At 43.1% G+C, this 23,299-nt stretch overlaps 1 protein-coding gene across 1 annotated transcript in view; it reads left to right on the top strand.

Annotated features, from left to right (window-relative positions):
* gucy1b1 (guanylate cyclase 1 soluble subunit beta 1) overlaps positions 1 to 22,581 on the top strand; it is a 42,359-nt gene extending 19,778 nt beyond the window's left edge. Inside the window, 5 exon segments of the mRNA XM_014195554.2 lie at positions 1,249 to 1,486; positions 13,757 to 13,897; positions 20,597 to 20,632; positions 20,634 to 20,752; positions 20,997 to 22,581. Of these exon segments, the coding sequence (XP_014051029.1) occupies positions 1,249 to 1,486; positions 13,757 to 13,897; positions 20,597 to 20,632; positions 20,634 to 20,752; positions 20,997 to 21,129 (667 nt within the window). The 3' untranslated portion in view covers positions 21,130 to 22,581.
* The last annotated feature ends 718 nt before the right edge of the window (positions 22,582 to 23,299 follow it).

Below are 23,299 nucleotides of genomic sequence, written 5' to 3'. Positions count from 1 at the left end.
TATGATGAGTGTTTCTGTAAATTGATGTGGCTCTCTGCAAAATCACCGTTTGTTTTGTAGGCAAAACATTACTGAACATAACGCGCCAATGTAAACTGAGATTTTTGGATATAAATATGAACTTTATCGAACAAAACATACATGTATTGTGTAACATGAAGTCCTATGAGTGCCATCTGATGAAGATCATCAAAGGTTAGTGATTCATTTTATCTCTATTTCTGCTTTTTGTGACTCCTCTCTTTGGCTGGATAATGACTATGTTTTTTTGTCACTAGGCGCTGACCTAACATAATCGTATGGTATGCTTTCGCCGTAAAGCCTTTTTGAAATCAGACACTGTGGCTGGATTAACAAGAAGTTTATCTTTAAAATGGTGTATAATACTTGTATGTTTGAGGAATTTTAATTATGAGATTTCTGTTGTTTTGAATTTGGCGCCCTGCAATTTCACTGGCTGTTGTCGAGGTGGGATGCTAGCGTCCCACATATCCCAGAGGTTTTAACTAGGCTCTCAAAGCACTTCATGATTACAGAAGGGAGTTCTACGGGGTGATAGTAATTTAATTCAGTTACCTTTGCTTTCTTGGGTACAGGAACAATGGTGGACATATTGAAGCAAGTGGGGACAGCAGACTGGGACAGGGAGAGATTGAATATGTCAGTAAACACTACAGCCAGCTGGTCTGTCCATGTTGACTCCAATGCTTCCCATAGTTGTCAAGTTGGCTGGATGTCCTTTGGGTGGTGGACCATTCTTGATACACACAGGAAACTGTTGAGCGTGAACAACCCAGTAGCGTTGCTGTTCTTGACACAAACCAGTGCGCCTACCATACCCCGTTCAAAGGCACTCTTTTGTCTTTCCCATTCTGAATGTCACAAATACAAGGATCCTTCTTTAACCTGTATCCTCCCCCACTGATTGAAGTGGATTTACAGTTGACATCAATAAGGGATCATAGCTTTCACCTGGTCAGTCTATGTCATGGAAATGCAGGTGCTCATAATGTTTTGTACACTCAGTGTATATGCCATTTAGCAGACACTATTATCCAAACGACTTACAGTCCTTTATACATTTACCTATGGGAGCCCCCTGGAATCAAACCCACAATCCCAGCATTGCAAGCACCATGCTCTACCAACTGAGCCATACAGGACCACAATCAGTATTATGGGGGATTTTTTGGGGGGGGAATAAAAACAATAATCTATACGAGATGTTTTCTTTTCACTTTTCTTTAGATTGCTCTACTCAGTCCTGCCACCATCGGTGGCCAATGAGTTGCGCCACAAGCGTCCAGTCCCTGCCAAACGTTATGACAATGTGACCATCCTCTTCAGCGGCATTGTGGGATTCAACACCTTTTGCAGCAAACACGCATCAGCCGAGGGTGCCATAAAGATAGTCAACCTGCTCAACGACGTCTACACCCGATTTGACATCCTGACCGACTCGAGAAAGAACCCCTACGTGTACAAGGTTTGAAGGGATATTTTCTTATTTTTCTCTTTTATTTACAGATAAAATTGAAACATTGAAACAGTCAGATGCATTGCACCATTATCACACCTTATACCATGGCATTGTTTGTTGAATACTCCTTTCTGATTGGCTTGAAGGGCATTCTAGAGCATTATTTCCCTATAACGCACAATATATTTGCACGGTAGAATTCAATGGCTATAGTTGAATTCGATTTTCATAATAGCAAGCTAGGACGGATGGTTTGGTTAGCTAAACTAGCAACTATGTTTGGTTACCCTGGCAACTAGTGTAGCTATATGGTAAACTTGCTAGCTACTTCAGATTTCAATTCTACCGCCACTGAACATATTGAACACACATGTGTTAAATTATAGACATAATCAACTCGGGGCTCTATGCATTCTCTGGATAATATTGCAACTCCGTGGAAGGTCAGTTCCACTCCGCTAGTGCGTCGTGGAACACACCTTCCATGTCGTTCATTATTTTCCATAGAACACATAGCCCCTCGTTGTTTATCCCTTACTTAGCTTAGGCAAATTTTGTCACTAGGTGCTTGACCTTTCGCTACCCTCACAGAAATTAATTGGACAACACACTACTGAAAGCCAACAGGTATAAGACATTATGAGGGCTTATAACATGCTTATGTAAAACATTTATAAAGCATTATACAAATTGGCTTTATGTAAACATATCTGCTGATATGTACTGCACATCAAAATCTCGTAACCCTCTAGTCTAAGCCGGGGGGGTAATGCATTTTGCATTACTTCTAATAGCCAATAGAAACATTTTGAATAACAGATTCACTACATGGAACAATAGATTTTCCCCCAAAAAAGCAAAAGGAAGTTTGTTCTGAAGTGTCCGTCCTATATTTGAAAGATCAGGAAACGATATCAAATTAAATTACATGTATTTATCCCCTTATTTTAGGCACTAAACTGTCTCCATATACAGTGAGCACCATAATTCATTGGACAGTGACCATTTTTTTGTTATTTTGGTTCTGTACTCTAGAACTTTGAGTTGAAAGGATACAATGAGGGTGAAGTGCACACTGTCCGCTTTAATTTGAGGGCATTGTCATACATATCGGATGAACCTTTTGTACATAGTCCTCCCCATTTTCAGGCATCAAAAAACATTGGACAGTAACATAATGTAGAATAAAGTAATTATTGTTAATATTTGGTCGCATATCCTTTGCAAGCAATGACTGCTTGAAGTCTGCGATGCATCGACATCACCAGATGCTGGGTATCTTCCCTGGTGATGCTCTGCCAGGCCTGTACTGCAGCCATCTTCAGTTCCTGCTTGTTTCGGGACTTATTGCCTTCAGTCTCCTCTTCAGCATGTAAAATGCATGTTCAATTGGATTCAGATCCGGTGATTGACTCGGCCAGTCAAGGATTTTCCAAGGCCATCAAAAACCCCTTCGTTGCTCTAGCAGTATGTTTAGGGTCATTGTCTTGTTGCATGATGAAGTGCCATCCAATGAGTTTGGAGGCATTTGGTTTTATCTGAGCAGATAAAATATTTCTGTAGACTTCAGAATTCATTGTTCTACTTCTATCTGCAGTCACATCATCAATGAAGGCAAGTGAGCCTGTTCCACTGGCAGCCATACAGGCCCAAGCCATAACACCCCCTCCACCATGTTTCACGGATGAGGTGTTATGCTTTGGATCATGGGCATGTCTTTTTTTTCTCCACAATTTCCTCTTTCCATCACTCTGGTACATATTCATCTTTGTCTCATCTGTCCACAATACTTTTTTCCAGAACTCTTGGGGCTGTTTTAGGTGCTTTTTAGCAAACTGTAATCTCGCCTTTCTGTTCTTCAGGCTTATCAGTGGTTTGCATCTTGTAGTGTACCCTCTGTAGTCCTGCTGGTGTAGTCTTCTACGTATGGTAGACTTTGACACATCCACACCTGCATCCAGGAGAGTGTTTTTGATCTGTTGGGCTGTTGTCAGGGGGGTTTTCTTCACCATAGGGAGTATTCTCCGGCCATCCACTACAGTGGTCTTCCTCAGTCTACCGGGTCTTTTGACATAATTGAGTTCACCGGTTGTTTTTTTCTTGTTAATGATGAACCAAACTGTTGACTTGGGCATGCCTAGGGTTTTTGCAATGTTCCTGATTGATTGATTTTCATTTCTGAGCCTTATGACAGCTAGCTTCATTTGCATTGACACCGCTGTCTTCCTCATGTTGTCACACCCCAACAACAACCTCCAAAATGCAATAGCAAAGTCTAGAATCAATACTATTCATCAACAGCTCTCCTGCATTCACTAACGACACAAATGAATACACCTGCCTAACGACACACATCTGTGAAGCCAATTCAACAAATACTTGTAGTACCTTAAAATGGGGCGACCATGTACAAAAGGTGCTGTCATTTCTAAACGGTTCATCCGATATGTATGAAAATACCCTCAAATTAAAGCTGACAGTCTGCACTTCACCATCATTGTCATTGTATCCTTTCAAACTCAAAGTGCTAGAGTACAGAACCAAAATAATAACAAATGGTCACTGTCCAATGAATTATGGTGCTCACTGTATACTTCCATAATTTGTTTCAACGGTTACCGGGGACCTTCAGACGAGTCTTGTGTGCGTCCTAGAGAACAACATCATGTTCGTGAGAGTCTCGTCTTTCATATTAGTGTGTAGCCCAAACCATTCTAACACTACATATGTTTTCGTGAGAAAACTGATTTTTGGGATGTCTCATGGCCTTATAAACACCGTCTAGCCCTTCCACCTTTCACCGCAGATGCAGAAGAGTGATATTAGCGGATGCAGTGGATTGAGGCGCAGCCCATGAAAAAAACAGGATTTTGATGGAGATTGTTTTATGTTAATTCAATTTCCATGGCGGCGTGGAAATTGTAGGCTAAGGGTTAAATTACTTTTAGATACTAATCAATGTACACTATAAAAGCCAGGCTGTATGAAAAATAGAATGTTCTATAAATATTTACATTAAAGATATGCTTTCATTATGTAAATCAAGTCCATTTTAAGCTTCAGTTTATGTTGCAGAATGGTTGGTTGAGATTAATTGGAATCTGTGGTATACAGTATTATATCAACTAAACAGGGCAATCTGCAGTTGCTGCATCCATTTTTAGACTTTTATATTAATGGTATATACCCATTGATTCTTGAAGAATTTTACTTACAGATTCCTAAGGAGCTTAGTTCAACTGTTATACCCCATCAGAATCCAAAATATAAGCTTGTTTTAGCTCCTTTGTTTGTAAACAATGTTAATGTGAAAAAATACTCTATAGCCTTAAAACATGGTTAAAACTATAATGTTGCTATAATGGATAGTCAGTCCTTGTATCCATAGCTCTGTCCATGAGTTTGAGAGTGGTTACATTTCTCCAGCCCCATCCCTCAGCTGTTTACCAAATCAGTGGCGGTGTGTTTTTGTTCAAACTGCAGATTGCTCCTTTAGTAGTAGCACCAATTCAATTTTTTTCGAATGTCGTATTGTCACACAAGTGTGATGTACTGTAGAATTGATTCATTTGGATGTTTCTCTATTCAAAAGCCTCACTGGGTAAACTTCACTTTAAAACCCCATTTTGTTTTTGAGCAAAATGTTATAGTCGTCGTCGCTGGGCACTTTAGGCTTTCAGACAAGAATGCACTTTAAGAAGTCAAACAAACCTTACTACATCCAAGGGAAGGACTTCAGCACTGGGTCACCAAAATAAGTAATATTTATGCTACCATCCTAAATGACTAGGTGGTCCAAGTTGTTATCTGGCTCCGAAGAGCCTTGAATGTCTATAAGCTGACGTAAGTGTTTAAGTGTTTGTGTCGAGATGTTTCAACTGCAAGGCATTTGCCTGAAGTTAAAAGAACTGCCATTATCACGGTCTGCTCCTGAAGGGGTCTGAGTTGGGCTAGATGAGTCCAAAAGGGTAGTGTCTTAAAGAAATACTACTGCAAATTGCACTATCATGACAGTTTTTGCTCTGTACTGTGCTTTATCTTGAAAACTTGACTATTGACATGCACACTTGAGGATTGTATTAACAGTGGACTTACTAAAAGATTACAATAATCAGTGTAGTATTATTTTAAACACCTCACATCCTTTTAACACAAATACCCACTAACATACAGGTAACTGCCAAAATAAGGAAACACCAACATAAAGTGTCTTAATAGGGCGTTGAGCCGCCACTAGTCACCAGAACAGCTTCAATACGCTTTGGCATAGATTCTACAAGTGTCTGGAACTCTATTGGAGGGATGCGACACCAGTCTTCCATGAGAAATTCCATCATTTAATGGTGGTGGAAAATGCTGTCTCAGGCGCCACTCCAGAATCTCCCATAAGTGTTCAATTGGTTTGAGATATATACAGTGCCTTTAGAAATTATTCACACCCCTTGACTTTTTCCACATTTTGTTGTGTCACAGCCTGAATTTAAAATGGATTAAAGTAAGGGTTTTTTGTCACTGGCCTATACCCTATCATTTAAAAGTGTAAGGTTTTTTTCAAATTTTTGACAAATTAATAAAAAATGAAAAGCTGAAATATCTTGAGTCAATAACTCTTTTGCTATGGCAAGCCTAAATAAGTTCAGGAGTAAAAATGTTCTTATGTTGCATGGACTCACTCTTTGTGAATAATAGTGTTTAACATGATTTGTGAATAACTGCCTCATCTCTGTACCCCACACATACAATTATCTGTAAGGTCCCACAGTCGAGCAGTGAATTTCAGACACAGATTCAACCACAAAGACCAGGGAGGTTTTCCAATGCCTCGCAAATAAGGGCACCTATTGGTAGACGGGTAAAAAAAAAAGTAGACATTGAATATCCCTTTGAGCATGGTGAAGTTTTTAATTATACATTGGATGGTGTATTAATACACCCAGTCACTACAAAAATACAGGCATCCTTCTTAACCTCTCCAGGATTTCACCATGAGGCCAACGGGGATTTTAAAACAGTTACAGAGTTTAATGGTTGGGATATGAGAAAACTGAGGATGGATCAACAACATTGTAGTTACTCCACAATACTACACAATAAATGACAGAGTGAAAAGAAGGAAGCCTGTACCGAATAAAACATATTCCAAAACATGCATCCTGTTTGCAACAAGGCACTTAAGTATTGATCACCTGGCGCTGACAGAGATGATGGCCTCGCGACTAGCTCTTAGGAAACTTTGCGGTATTTCGATTTTTATGTATTCTTTTTTACATTATTAGCTCAGGAAATGTTTTGTGTCATTACATACAGCTGGGAAGAACTATTGGATATCAGAGCGCGGTAACTTACCAGAACTACCAGCATTACGACCAGGAATAGGACTTCCCCGAAGCAGATCTTTTGTTCGCTCTCCCCAGAGCAATTGAACTCATTCCAGAGGCCGACCCAGAACATCGCCAGCGGAGGAGAGGCACTTGGAGCGGCCTGCTTGTTTGACTTGGAAGCGGTGGGTGGTGAGCGGGCCTCCTGAGTATATTACTCGCTAATGTTCAGTTTTTGGATAACAAAGTTGATGAGCTCAGGGCAAGGATTTCTTTCCAAAGAGACATCAGGGCCTGTAACATACTTTGTTTCACGGAAACATGTCTCTCTTGGGATATTCTGTCGAAATCGGTCCAGCCAGAGGGATTCTCAGTTCATCGTGCAGACAGGAATAAATATCTCTCCGGGAAACAGAAGTGCGGAGGTGTGTGTTTCCTGATTAACGACTCATGGTGTAATTGTAGTAACATACAGAAACTCAAGTCCTTTTGTTCACCCGACCTAGAATACCTCACAATCAAATGCCGACCGTATTATCTCCCAAGAGAATTATCCTCGGTCATAGCCACGGCCGTTTATATCCCCCCTCAAGTCGATACCACGACAGCCCTTAAAAGAACTTCACTGGACTTTATGCAAACTGGAAAGCACATATCCTGAGGCTGCATTTATTGTAGCTGGGAATTTTAACAAAGCAAATTTGAGGACTAGGCTCCCAAAGTTCTGTCAACATATCGACTGGAGGGCAGGTAAAACACTCAACCACTGCTATTAAAACTTCCGGGATGCTTACAAGGCCCTCCCCCGCCCTCCTTTCGGCAAATCTGACCATGACTCCATGAGACGTATGTGGCAGGCTCTACAGACAATCACGCACTACAAAAGGAAAACCAGCCACCGCCGATACCGACATCTTGCTTCCGGATGAGCTAAACACCTTCTTCACCCGCTTTGAGGATAACACAGTGCCACTGACACGGCCCGTTACCAAGGACTGTGGGTTTCCCTTGTCCGTGGCTGACGCGAGTTTAACATGTTAACCCTCGGATAACACAGTGCCACTGACGAGGCCTGTTACCAAGGACTGTGGGCTTTCCTTCTCCGAGGCCGACGTGAGTTAAACATGTTAACCCTAGCAAGGCTGCCGAGATGGCATCCCTAGCCGCGTCCTCAGAACATGCGCAGACCATCTAGCTGGTGTGTTTACGGGCATATTCAATCTCTCCCTATCCCAGTATGCTGTCCCCACATGCTTCAAGATGGCCATCATTTTTCCTGTACCCAAGAAAGCAAAGGTAACTGAACTAAATGACTATTGCCCCCTAGTACTCACCTCTGTCATCATGAAGTGCTATGAGAGACTAGTCAAGGATCATATCACCTCTACCTTACCTGCCACCCTAGACCCACTTCAATTTGCTTGCCGCCCCAATAGATGCACAGACGATGCAATCGCCATCACTCTGCACACTGCCCTATCCCATCTGGACAAGAGGAATACCTTGGTGTTGGTGTTTTGCGACGTGTACTATTTAATGAAGCTGCCATTTGAGGACTTGTGAGGCGTCTGTTTCTCAAACTAGACACTCTAATGTACTTGTCCTCTTGCTCAGTTGTGAACCGGGGCCTCCCACTTAGAGCTGGACAATATGGACAAAAAATATCATATCATGGTATTTTTTAACATTTTTTTTTTACATTTACGTCATTTAGCAGACGCTCTTATCCAGAGCGACTTACAAATTGGAGCATTCACATTTTTGACAGTATTTGACGGTATTTTATGTTTTTGATTAAAAAGAAGTTTGTGAGTAGTGCGTGACCCTAGGGTGGCAACGCATATATTCTAAATTATTTCAATGGGTCTTTCTCCATTCGGATTGTTTTATACTGTTCAATTCAACTTCAATCTAAAATAATTTCCTGCATTTCCATGAATTTCTGCATTTCCTGCACTCATTTGAGATTATTTCCACACTGCCACGATGGGCAAAATACTTATTTCCCTCATTAAAATGCAAATCAATTTCTAACATTTTTGACATGCGTTTTTCTGGATTTTTTTGTTGTTATTCTGTCTCTCACTGTTCAAATAAACCTACCATTAAAATTAGAGACTGATCATTTCTTTGTCAGTGGGCAAACATACAAAATCAGCAGGGGATGAAATACTTTTTTCCCTCATTGTATATATATATATATATACTGCTCAAAAAAATAAAGGGAACACTTAAACAACACATCCTAGATCTGAATGAAAGAAATCATCTTATTAAATACTTTTTTCTTTACATAGTTGAATGTGCTGACCACTAAATCACACAAAAATAATCAATGGAAATCCAATTTATCAACCCATGGAGGTCTGGATTTGGAGTCACACTCAAAATTAAAGTGGAAAACCACACTACAGGCTGATCCAACTTTGATGTAATGTCCTTAAAACAAGTCAAAATGAGGCTCAGTAGTGTGTGTGGCCTCCGCATGCCTGTATGACCTCCCTACAATGCCTGGGCATGCTCCTGATGAGGTGGTGGATGGTCTCCTGAGGGATCTCCTCCCAGACCTGGACTAAAGCATCCGCCAACTCCTGGACAGTCTGTGGTGCAACGTGGCGTTGGTGGATGGAGCGAGACATGATGACCCAGATGTGCTCAATTGGATTCAGGTCTGGGAAACGGGCCAAGGAATGTACCTCACCCACTCCCCTGGCCGGTCCTGGCAATACGACCGCAGAAACCTGCCCACGTCCTGGTTCACCCTCTCCGCCTGCCCATTACTCTCGGGGTGATAACCGGAGGTCAAACTGACCGAGACCCCCAGACGGTCCATAAACTCCTTCCAGACCCTGGATGTGAACTGGGAACCCCGATCAGAGACAATGTCCTCCGGCACCCCGTAGTGCCGGAAGACGTGGGTAAATAGGGCCTCCGCAGTCTGCAGGGCGGTAGGGAGACCGGGCAACGGGAGGAGACGGCTACCAGGATCGATCCACAACTACCAGGATCGTAGTGCTCCCCTGAGACGGGGGTAGATCTGTCAGGAAGTCTACAGACAGGTTCGCACCCATGGCCGTTGTGGAACGGGGAGGGGCTGTAACTTCCCTCTCGGGAGATGCCTAGGAGCCTTACTCTGGGCGCACACCGAACAGGAAGAGACATAGAACCTCACGTCCTTAGCCAAGGTGGGCCACCAGTACTTCCCCCTGAGACTACACACTGTCCTCGCCACACCAGGATGACCCGAACAAGGTAGAGTGTGCGCCCACCGAATCAATTGATAACGGACACCGAGCGGCACGTACATGCGACCCACGGGACACTGTGAAGTCGCAGGTTCCAATACTAATGCCCGCTCGATGTCCGCGTCCACCTCCCATACCACCGGTGCCACCAGCCTAGACGCTGGAATGATGGGAGTTGGATCGATGGGCCGGTCCGCAGTGTCATAGAGACGGGAGAGCGCGTCAGCCCTCGTGTTCAGGGAGCCTGGTTTATAGGAGATCGTGAACCGAAACCGGGTGAAGAACATGGCCCACCTTGCCTGACGCGGATTCAGTCTCCTAGCTGCCCGGATATACTCCAGATTCCGATGGTCGGTCCAGATGAGAAAGGGGTGCTTAGCCCCCTCAAGTCAGTGTCGCCACACCCTCAAGGCTTTTACCACCGCTAGCAACTCCCTGTCCCCCACATCATAGTTACGCTCCTCCGAACTGAGCTTCTTCGAAAAGAAAGCGCAGGGGCGGAGTTTCAGTGGCGTACCCGAGAGCTGTGATAGCACGGCACCCACCCCAGCCTCGGATGCGTCCACCGCCACTATGAATGCTAGAGACGGGTCCGGATGCGCCAACACGGGTGCTTCGGTGAACAGCACCTTCAACCTCTTGAAGGCTCCGTCCACCTCCGTCGACCACCGCAAACGCACCGGCCCCCCCTTCAGCAGTGAGGTAATGGGAGCCGCTACCTGGCCAAAACCCCAGATAAACCTCCGGTAGTAATTAGAAAACCCTAAGAACCGCTGCACCTCCTTCACCGTGGTTGGAGTCGGCCAATTACGCACGGCCTTAACACGGTCACACTCCATCACCACCCCTGTGGTGGAAATGCGATAACCCATGAAGGAGACGGCTCGTTTGGAGAACACACACTTCTCAGCCTTGACGTATAGGTCATGCTCCAGCAGTCTCCCAAGCACCTTGCGTACCAGGGACACATGCGCGGCGCGGGTGGCGGAATATATCAGAATATCATCGATGTAGACAACCACGCCTTGCCCGTGCAGGTCCCTGAGAATCTCGTCTACAAAGGATTGAAAGACGGCTGGAGCATTCTTTAACCCATACGGCATGACGAGGTACTCATAATGGCCCGATGTGGTACTAAATGCGGTTTTCCACTCGTCTCCATCCTTAATACGCACCAGGTTATACGCGCTCCTGAGATCCAGTTTTGTGAAGAATTTTGCTCCGTGAAAAGATTCCACCGCCGTCGCGATGAGAGGTAGCAGGTAACTAAACCCCACCGTGATAGAATTTAGACCTCTGTAATCAATGCACGGACGCAGACCTCCCTCCTTTTTCTTCACAAAAAAGAAACTCGAGGAGACGGGTGAGATGGAGGGCCGAATGTACCCCTGTCCCAGAGATTCCGTGACATATGTCTACATAGCCACCTTCTCATCCTGGGACAAGGGGTACACGTGACTCTTGGGAAGCGCAGAGTTAACCTGCAGATCTATCGCACAATCCCCCTGTCGATGAGGTGGTAATTTGGTCGCTCTCTTTTTACAAAAAGCGATCGCCAAATCGGCGTATTCAGGGTGAATGCGCACGGTGGACACCTGGTCTGGACTCTCCACCGACGTGGCACCTATGGAAACTCCTTGACACTTCCCTGAACACTCCTTGGACCACTCCTGGAGAACCCCCTGTTTCCACGAAATCCGGGGATTGTGATCAGCCAGCCAGGGGACCCCCAGCACCACCGGAAACGCAGGTGAATCGATAAGAAAGAAACTAATCCGTTCCTTATGATTCCCCTGAGTTACCATGTCCAGTGGAATCGTAGACTCCCTGACCAGCCCTGACCCTAATGGCCGGCTATCTAGGGAGTGCACGGGGAAGGGGGAATCTATTGGCACTCGCGGAATGCCCAGCTTAATGGTGAGTCCGCGATCCATAAAGTTCCCAGTTGCGCCTGAATCGACTAGCGCCCTATGCTGGGAAGAGGGAGAAAAATCTGAAAAAAAATTAATAAGAACACGTGACCAACAGGGGGTTCTGGGTGAGTTTGGTGCTGACTCACCTGGGGTGACCGAGAAGTGTTCTGCCTACCCTCTCGACTCCCAGACTGACTCCTCCAGCACCGGTCGGCCGTGTGTCCTCTCTGACCACAATTGGTGCAGGAGGAGCCACCTCCTCCGGTGCCCCTCGGCACGGCCCCCCCCAACTCCATAGGAGTAGGGGCGGGGGTGCACGGAGGTGTAACGGACAGGACCCTTTCCGAACGCCCGCGGGCAGCCAGCAGATCGTCCAGTCGTATCGACATGTCGATGAGCTCATCTAGAGAAAGAGCGGTGTCCCGACAGGCTAGCTCCCTGCGGACGTCCGCCCGGAGACTACACCGGTAATGGTATATCAGGGCCCTGTCGTTCCACCCCGCCCCAGCAGCCAAGGTCCTGAACTCCAGTGCGAAGTCCTGTGTGCTCCTCGTCTCCTGCCTGAGGTGGAACAGCTGCTCACACCGAGTGGTCCCTCGCCGAGTCCGGACCATTCCAGACTGCGTTGGCCCACTCCAGAGCTTGCCACATCAGGCAGGAAACGAGGGCACTCACGCTCTCCTCTCCCGAGGGAGCAGGTCTGACGGTGGCCAGGTACAGCTCGAGCTGGAGCAGAAATCCCTGGCACCCAGCCGCCGCTCCATCATACTCCCTCGGGAGCGCCAGACAAAGTGCGCCGGAGCCAGACGCAGTGGGAGGCGGAGGTGGCTGCGTCGGAGGAGCCAGAGGTGGAGAGAGGAGACCACTCCTCTCCCAACGATCCATCCTCTCCATCATCTGGTCCATCGCGGATCCAATTTGGTGGAGGACGGACGTATGATGGAGTACGCGTTCCTCCATCGAGGGAAGGGGGTTAGCAGCTGCTCCTGCTGACTCCATTGGTAGTGGCGGGATTCTGTAGGGCTCGGGCGTAGTGGAGGAGGAAACAGAGGCAGAAAGCAGCGAGAAGAGTTATAGCTTTTAATGCTCGAAAAACAAAACACCTGCCTACCCAACATGCGAACTTAGCGCACACAAAATGAAAGTGCCCCAAACACAGGGGACAAAATACAGTGAGCGCAACACGATGCACTAGCGCAAAATACAGACAGCGCTTACCCAAGCAACACACAGAGGAAACAATCCCGCACAAAGAGCAGGCGGGCCAACTAGCTAATATAGCCCCGCTAATCAACCCAACTACGGACAGGTGCAAACAATAACAGAAAGTGGAAAACAAAAAGGAATCAGTGGCAGCTAGTAGGCCGGTGACGACGACCGCCGAGCGCCACCCGAGCAGGAGGGGGCGCCACCTTCGGTGGGAGTCGTAACAGGTTTCTTTATTTTGGCAGTTACCTGTATATCCCAATGTATTGGTTAGAGATTTATTTGATGGTTTGTGACCTCAAGTGGCACTTAATAGTTTGATGAACCATTGAAGTCCAAAGATCCTTTTCATCATAAAGATTTACATTAAGGGGAAAAAATATTGTGTGATATAAAATTCTGTATAGTAACAGAAATAGCTCTCTCTACGTATAGGTGGAAACAGTGAGTGATATAAAAGTGTCAAAAAGAATAGTGTAAAAAATGACAGTGTTTTCTAGACTTCATGTCCTTTTCACATATAACCACTTACATCACACAGCATTTTCTGATATAACTTTCTGCCTGGTAACCAAAATGTCTCTCTTTCTATAGGTGGAGACAGTGGGTGATAAGTACATGACGGTCAGTGGGCTGCCAGAACCATGTACCCACCACGCTCAATCTATCTGCCACCTGGCCCTGGACATGATGGAGATTGCTGGACAGGTCAAAGTGGATGAAGATCCAGTACAGGTGAGGATGGGATATGTTTCCTTTTTCCAACATTTAGACAAACATTTATTGAGAAATGTAGCAAACGTGAAATGCTGGTGCTGGCTGAACCATATCAGCAGCCTTGTCCAGAAACAACAAAGTGCTAGATGGGGGTGGGCAATAATTTTGGCTCGAGGGCCACATGGGGATTTCGAAATTCAACTGAGGGACACATTTTTTGGGGGAGCAATTTGTTCAAATCTATTGAGGTGTCTGAAAAATTGCAGTTATTTCAGTATACAGTGCCTTCGGAAAGTATTCAGACCACTTGACTTGACTTTCCAAATTTTGTTAGGTTACAGCCTTGTTCTAAAGTTGATTAAAAACAGGTTTTTAGAATTGTTTGCTAATTTATAAAAAAATATCACATTTACTTAAGTATTCAGACCTTTTACTCAGTACTTTGTTGAAGCACCTTTGGCAGCGATTACAGCCTCGAGTCTTCTTGGGTATGACGGTACAAGCTTGGCACACCTGTATTTGAGGAGTTTTTCCCATTCTTCTCTGCAGATCCTCTCAAGCTCTGTCAGGTTGGATGGGGAGCGTTGCTGCACAGCTATTTTCAGGTCTCTCCAGAGATGTTCGTGCGGTCTCTGGCTGGGCCACTCAAGGACATTCAGACACTTGTCACAAAGCCACTCCTGCATTGTCTTGGCTGTGTGCTTAGGGTTGATGTCCTGTTGGAAGGTGAACCTTCGTCCCAATCTGAGCACCTGAGCGCTCTGGAGAAGGTTTTCATCAAGGATCTCTCTTCACTTTGCTCTGTTCATCTTTGCCTTGATCCTGACTCCCAGTCCCTGCTGCTGAAAAACATCCCCACAGCATGATGCTGCCACCACCATGCTTCACCTATAGGGATGGTGCCAGGTTTCCTCCAGACTTGACGCTTGACATTTAGGCCAAAGAGTTTCATCAGACCAGAGAATCTTGTTTCTCATTGTCTGAGAGTCTTTAGGTGCCTTTTGTCAAACTCCAAGCGGGCTGTCATGTGCCTTTTACTGAGGAGTGGCTTCCGTCTGGCCACTCTACCATAAAGGCTGATTTGTGGATTGCTGCAGAGATGTTTGTCCTTCTGGAAGTTTCTCCCATCTCCACAGAGGAACTCTAGAGCTCTGTTAGAGTGACCATTAGGTTCTTGGTCACCTCCGTGACCAAGGCCCTTCTCCCCCGATTGCTCAGTTTGGCTGGGCGGCCAGCTCTAGGAGAAGTCTTAGTGGTTCCAAACTTCTTCCATTTAAGAATGATGGCGGCCACTGTGTTCTTGGGGACCTTCAATGCTGCAGACATTTTTTGGTAACCTTGCCCAGACGTGTGCCTTGACACAATCCTGTCTCAGAGCTCTACAGACAATTCCTTCGACCTCATGGCTTGGTTTTTGCTCTGTCATGCACTGTCAACTGTGGGACCCAATGTAGACAGGTGTGTGCCTTTCCAAATAATGTCCAATCAATTGAATTTACCACAGGTGGACTCAAATGAAAATGTTTGTAAACATTTGTAAAAACCTGTTTTTGCTTTGTCCTGTATTGTGTGTAGATTGCTGAGTTTTTTTTTTCTTTCATCCATTTTAGATTAAGGGAGTAACGTAACAAAATGTGGAAAAAGTCAAGGGGTCTGAATACTTTCCGAAGGCACTGTATGTTAGAATTTTTATAATTCTACTTGGGAAGGCAGATCATGTGAACACTGAATCCTAAATTATTACTCCACATTCTTGACATGTCACTTTATTTTGAGTCTACTTCGCAGTGGGCTTTGAACGGGGCACCCAGCTCACGGGGCACCCAGCTCAGTTACAGGAATAGGCGTATAGGTGGTTGAGAGAGCACATGAGGGCCACATCCCAATTCTCTTATGGTGTGCACTTGCCAACTCCTCATCTTGGGAGTATGCAAGTGCATGCTTCGGGCGAAGGGAGGAGATTCGGGACACAACTCAGCAACATGACAGCAACAAGTCCAACTCATTTGAGTACTGCCTATGAGAAGAAAGGGTGCTCCACACACAGTCTGTTCACAGTGTGTGACACAATGTGTCTTTGGGTGGCACAATCACTGCCAAGTAATGACTTGTAATGACTTGCAAACATACAGTACGCAGTATCTACCTCTGTTTGCAACATCTGCCTCCTATCTATCCAAGTAGTTGTACCTAATATGGGATACTTACTTGTACATATCCTACATTACCCCTTGTTCCACGTTGTTCATCTGTTCCATTACACATAAGAGTAATTGGACTCTGGCGTCTTCTGTACGGGGGAGTTTTGTTAAGATGCTTGGTCTGAACATTAACATGGATCACTTGCGGTACGGTTTTGGAAGCATAAGGACCTCATCTTTCATATCAGCGAGAGATAATATAAAAAATAAATAAAGGTTAAATTGATACACACCTTGCCAGGGCTAGTGTTCCCACATGGCCACATCTCCATGTTACAGCGCGTGTTTACGGAAGAAGGAAGACATAGGGACCACCTGTGTTAATTAGCTATCTAGCATGCTCTGAACACCTGTGTGTAATGGAAGAAGGCCACCAGAAACGTGTTGTCACTGAAAAATACTGTTGACTGTACCTGTGATGAAGCCAGTTAAATCAGCGTACAGTAACTGTACATTTTGCATTTGTGAAATTATTTTGATGTGATATGAAAGTAAAGGGCCTTGTGTTTCTAGAACCATATCGCAATTGATAATCAATTTGTTCAGATGGAGTATTTGGCTGTTTTGGCTGCCAAAGCCAGTATACAGTACTTCGGAAAATAATAATAACATAAAGTATTGGGACAGTGAATTTTTTTTAAATTTAAATTGGCTCTGTACTCCAGCGCTTTGGATTTAAAATGATACAATGACTATGAGGTTAAAGTGCAGACTGTAAGCTTTAATGTGAGGGTAATTTCATCCATAATGGGATAACCGTTTAGAAATTACTGCACTTTTTGTACATATTGCCTCCATTTTAGGGGACCAAAGTATTGGGATAAGTTCACTTATGTGTATTAAAATAGTTACAAGTTTTCTTTTTGGTCTCTACAAACTTGTTGGATGCATTTGCTGTTTGTTTTGGTTGTGTTTCAGATTATTTTGTGCTCCATAGAAATTAATGGTAAATAATGTAGTGTCATTTTGGAGTCACTTTTATTGTAAATAAGAATAGAATAGGTTTTTAAACACTTTGCATTAATATGGATGCTACCATGACTACGGATAGTCCTGGATGAATCGTGAATATGTAACGCTGGGACATCGTGGGTGTGGAGTCAGGCGCAGGAAACAGAAGCGTTTAGTACAGTGCTTTTTATTACGCACCACCAAAAGAGTATTCGCCCAACACAACAGGGCGTATCAAAATACAAAGTCCCAAAAAACACGATCCACTACACAACACACAGGGTAAATGAATGAAACAAGCCCGCACACAGAACAGGTGGGGAGACGGGCTTAAATAGCTCAGCTAATGACCTAATTGAAACAGGTGCAACAAATAAAGGCATAACCAACAGAAAAGGAAAAAGGGATCGGTGGCAGCTAGTAGGCCAGTGACGACGACCGTCGAGCGCCACCCGAACAGGGAGAGGAGTCACCCTCGGCAGGAGTCGTGACAGAATAATGATGAGTGAGAAAGTTACAGATGCACAAATATCATACCCCCAAAACATGTTAACCTCTTACCATTACAATAACAGGGGAGGTTAGCATTTTTGGGGTATGGTATGGTATGATATTTGTGCTGTACAACAAAAATATATTTAAAATGGTATTAAATATCATCTTATCTTATAAATACATTTTCATCATGTAATTCTCAACATATTCATAACAACAGCAAAATACAATGTTTCCCTTTGTTTACACTCTGTTTTGAACATTTGTTGTCGCCATGACTACGACAGGCTATCTTGACTGGCACTAACTTTAGCTGACATTAGCTTCTATGCTAATGGTCTTTTATACATTAATTAAACTAACATTATAAAAAATAACAATTATATCATTACACTCCGCTTAACTTGGTGTTTCATATCCTATGCTTTATAACTCACTCACCGTGATGATAACGTTAATCATTTGTTTATCTGGTGCTTTTCTCTTCAGTTTTCAGTTCAACTCATTCAACTGACTCACTGACTAGGCAGGCTAGCACGAGAGTGTGTGAAGCAACCACTAGAGCAGGCCGAAACAAGCTACAGTTCTCAGGGCTACAGTTGTAATGTGGAGATGTGCAAGTTTGTATATGTATATCTATGTTTAGTTTTGTTAGTCCTATTCATAAGAAAGTGAGAAAAGTAAATAGTAAGGATATGATGCAAGATACTTGATATCACAAATCATAAACCCAGGAAATTATAATCATAAGCATATTTCATTCATGAAGTATGTATCATATTACATTAAACAAATGATAAGAATATTGCGATATACAGTACTGACTCTTATTTAATAATCTCTTTTTTATTGTCCCGTCTCAGACATTAGTGAATGATTTGTTTTCGTCGCTTTACCCCCTAGTATTTTTTAGCATCAAGTATTTATAAACTCTTCTTTAAAAAAGCCACTGTCCACATAAGACATTGTAAGAGCTGTAACTTGGATGTTAAACAGCAGACTTTTTGTTTAACTGACGGATTGAGTTTGTTATTGTATCAGTGACTCTTGGAGACTTGGCATTGGAAAATCACATCTGGCTAACAAAACATTGTTTATCAGACACATGGCATGGGGTGGAGAGGATCCCAGTTTGGCAGTAGAAACAACCTCCAATCATCTCACTGCTCAAGGTAAAAAAAAAAATAGGTCCCCATTCCACTTCATCCTAAACATTTAGTGTTCAGCTTGTGTTCTGTTCTCACTGTTCGAGCACTGAAGGTCCTGAACCCGTAAGAGACACAAATAGAGGGTCTGCTACGTTCAATGGAATGTTTATGGATTTGTTATTTCATTTAGAGTCTAAATATTTCATTTCGTTTTAGGTGCCCTTTCTTTCACCTTAGACATAGTTTTAAATGACAAATACCATCATTACATTATTACATTTACATTACATTTAAGTCATTTAGCAGACGCTCTTATCCAGAGCGACTTACAAATTGGTGCATTCACCTTATGATATCCAGTGGAACAACCACTTTACAATAGTGCATCTAAATCTTTTAAGGGGGGGGTTAGAAGGATTACTTTATCCTATCCTAGGTATTCCTTAAAGAGGTGGGGTTTCAGGTGTCTCCGGAAGGTGGTGATTGACTCCGCTGTCCTGGCGTCGTGAGGGAGCTTGTTCCACCATTGGGGTGCCAGAGCAGCGAACAGTTTTGACTGGGCATACATTATGTAGGCATATGTAAACAAATTACCTGTATTTACGCTAGTATAACAATTCCAGTCATGGCACCAGTTATTGAAGGTATGTCTACTATAAACAGGAAATTGAGAGTCCAAAAATGACTGCATATTGCAAAACACTGCTCGCCCGTAGCAATTTCCCCAAAAACAAACAGTTATAACAGCCTTCATCTATCATGTTCTCTCTTTTCATGAGCTCATCTAGCTCGGCACACAGAGCCAGTGCCACATTTAAACAGTGTAAAGACTTCTTATTTGTCAAATGAAATGGATCCTCATGCAATAAGGGGTGGAAGGGGCTGGCACAGTCATATAAATATACTAACATACTCAGACCATGGCAATTTGACTGGTACACTAAATTCCTAATTCTATTGGCACAGTCCCATCAGGGCCGGATTACCTAATGGGCACACAGGGTTGGGGGCCCCCTAGATAGTATTTGAAAACGTAGGTTGTGAGCCCCCAGGAGGACGGGGCCACTGCAGACAGAATATTATGAACACGTCGGTTGTGAACCCCCCCCCCAGATAGCATATGACCTCATCAGTTGAGGGCCCCCTGGAGGTCGGGCAAACGCAGCCCTGAGTCCCATAGAGCTGTAAAGAACTGCAGAGATCCTGAGAAACCTTGACCTTGTAACGCCTCCAAACTAATGTTCCAAAAACATGTTCGCAGTTGTTTCAACCGTGTTCACATTTAGACACATTGCAGAGATGTTAAAAACAACAACACTGCAGCAGATACATTGTTAAACATTCCATGACCAACGACTAGTTATCTTGTCTCTGGTGTTTATCCATGTCTTTGTGGAACACAAATCATCAACCGTGTCTATTGTTTAACGTTGGCTTAACATTTGGTTACAAAGATGTAAACGTCATGGTGGGTGTTATGTAAACAGTACATTTACTATAGACAGTCGGTTCCAAAATGGTTAGCTATATGGAAGTTATGACGGTAGGAATGTTGTGTGAATTATCTGATATATACTGGGTTATTACATGGCAGGTGATCAGCCACTGAAAAGTCCAAACAGCTTGATGAAGTCAATAGATTCATGCACACTGTTCAGCATGTGCCAATATTGTGAGAATCCAGGGATTAAAGAAAAGTTTTTTTTAAACAGTGTAATCCCGCTCTACCTTTAGTATGTTTCATGCTTTATTAGACAGACATAAAACAGGTGCTGGGACACAGGCAGGTAGAGTTGAAATGGGGATCAAACCCCGGTCTCCATTGGGGAGGCATGTACATATGCTGTCCAGGAGTGTTACTTACTCGACCGTGACTCTGTATGGGAAACCCAGTTTTCTTGACAATCCTCTTCTCTCCCTAGATAACCATTGGGATCCACACAGGAGAGGTGGTAACTGGGAGTCATAGGTCAAAGGATGCCCCGCTACTGCCTGTTTGGAAATACTGTCAACCTCACCAGCCGTACAGAAACCACAGGAGAGAAGGGAAAAATCAACATTTCAGAATATACTTACAGGTAAGGATAAATATGCCGTTATTTAGATGAATGAGACGTTGCTGTGAAGTGCAGATCCATTCTTTGTAAGATCGTGCATGGCATGGTATAGTACTGTTGCTGACCCTGTCCTTCAACCCTTCTGTATGTGTGTGTCTTGGGGGTTGGGCTAAAGGGAAAAAAATGCCTTCTTCTTTTGAAGCAGCCTTTGGAAACAACATATTGTTGAATTCTGTGAAAATGTGGGAAATACCTTTGATTTCAGGTGTTTGCAGTCGGCAGAGAATGCTGACCCCCAGTTTCATTTGGAGTACCGAGGACCCATCACCATGAAAGGCAAGAAGGAGCCGATGAATGTGTACTTTCTGTCGCGCAAAAGTACTGAAAGCGATGTTTGATCACAAAAGTATTTCCCTTTCCCCAGCCGGAAAAATGCATAAAAGTGTAATTTTGGGGTTCTAATGTGGTTTTACGGGTTGAAGAGACATCAGATAACCAAATTAGAACCAAGAGAAGATGTCCTTTTCTGGCCGCTAAAAAGAGAAGTTAAAAAAAACGTTTTACAATCAGCATAAAACTGGACCATAACTCATGCCTGACCAGTTTTGCTCACTGGATCACTTGTCAGTTTCAAGAACATGCTGTATCTGAAGACAATTTTACCATCTAGAAATATACCTTGTTCTCTCCTTCACCAAAGTTATTCTTATTGTTAGTATAGTCACTTGTTTGTTACAAGTAACTATAGGTTAGATTATAGGTTTAAGTTAGTATGATATGACACAGATGAAGAACCTATTTTTATGGATATACTGTAGGTACTGGCACGTACTGTAATACAATGTCATGTATTTTGTTTCTCTATCCATTCCAGCATTTAAAGTAGTATTTTACCCTCAAGGTATTCTGTATTCTATGTATTTATTCACTAATGTTGTATCTGTGCACTGATTTTCTTTGTTATTTTTATTTGTGGTATAATATACATGTATAGGCCAAAATGTATAGGCCAAATCTTAATCTCAACTGTGAATTCCATATTCTGTAGGACACACTGAACCTTTGGTATAATGTATTAAACACATTAAATATTTCACTTAACTGTCCAAATAAATTTTAACACCAATAATCAGTGTTGTGTAGTAGTGAACTACATGTAGTTCAACTAGTAAATTAACAAAATGATGCAGTAGCTTGGTGGTAGTTGAACTACATTCAAATCTAGGTAGTGTTGTCATTAGTTAATTACTTTCTTTGCCATGTAGTGGTGTAGCTAACTACTGGAACTAAACACTACTATTTTGCAAAAATAAAATAAAATATGGGTGACGTAGGCAATCATTTCCTTTCTTTTTCGACCTCAGACTGCCTAATTCTCACTAGAAACATCGGTTTTGTGTTTAATAGGCTAAATTACATATTCTGTTAACATATGACCCCAACTTGATCTATTCTTGCAATTTCTTGTCTATGACATTTCATATTTACATATCATAATTTTCACGATTTGGATGTCGAGAACTACTTTTTCAAAGTGACTTTAGTTAAGTAAACTATATTTTTCTTAAGGGTAGATTTAGTATAGCTTAACTTCTTCCAGTGTGAAGTAATTGGTAGCTTGATAAATTATATTGTCAGAGTAGCTTCCCTAACACTGCCAATATATTGTTCTGTAAGTGTGACATTTATTTTAAACTGCACTCACCCAAAAACTTGTTAATGTGCAAGTGCCTCACAACGTGGCATGCCTTCACCATAGTCTGAGGTAGGAGAAGACTATTGTTTTTACATAAATTATTTCACTGTTTGTTTCATTGATGATTTTTGTTGAATAAAAAGAGGCTACCAGAGCTGTGGTATTATTTATTTGTTAGTTTTTTATTACTTATTTCCATGCTGGCATGTAATGGGGATTGTTCGTAGGCTGGTGGAACCAGCAGAGATCGGGCTGCTTCCACCAGGCTAGATAGTTGAGACAATAATAGGAGAAATGTATCAAATATTTGAATAGGAGTGGGCTGTCAAGGAGTAAGTGAGGCAAGAGGTAATTCTACTATACATACACTACTGTACCAAGTGAGCAGAGGAATTACAAAACAGTTCATGCATTTTGAACAAAGTCACTGTTTGCAACTGAAATACTCAACCTTGCAGAAGCAGAGGAAATCATCCTTGGTTAATGCGCCCTCAAGTGGCCAGTTGTAGAACAGTTGATACTGACTGACAGATCAGAGCCGAGTACACAGATCAGAGCACACAAAAAAGGAAAGAAATGTTTAGCACCATGTGTCCTACCCTACCACCCGCCCTCCCTAATGATCCTCAATGATTTGATTTTCTTTCTATCCTAGTATTGAGGTACACATAATATAGATATATATCTACACACATCAATAAAAATGAAAACTCAGGTACATAATCAACCAGACAACAAAATAAATTAAAGCTTGCCATGTCCTATAAAATAAATCAAATAAAATGTTATTGTTCGCGTACACATATTCTGCAGATGTTATCGCGGGTATGGGTTTTTAGAAATGTTTGCAAATTAAAAACAGAAAGAGTACA

This window comes from Salmo salar, chromosome ssa04, assembly GCF_905237065.1.
Source record: "Salmo salar chromosome ssa04, Ssal_v3.1, whole genome shotgun sequence".
NCBI lineage: Eukaryota > Metazoa > Chordata > Actinopteri > Salmoniformes > Salmonidae > Salmo > Salmo salar.
The sequence above is the reverse complement of the archived record's forward strand: the minus strand, read 5'-3'. Positions and strand labels throughout refer to the sequence as shown.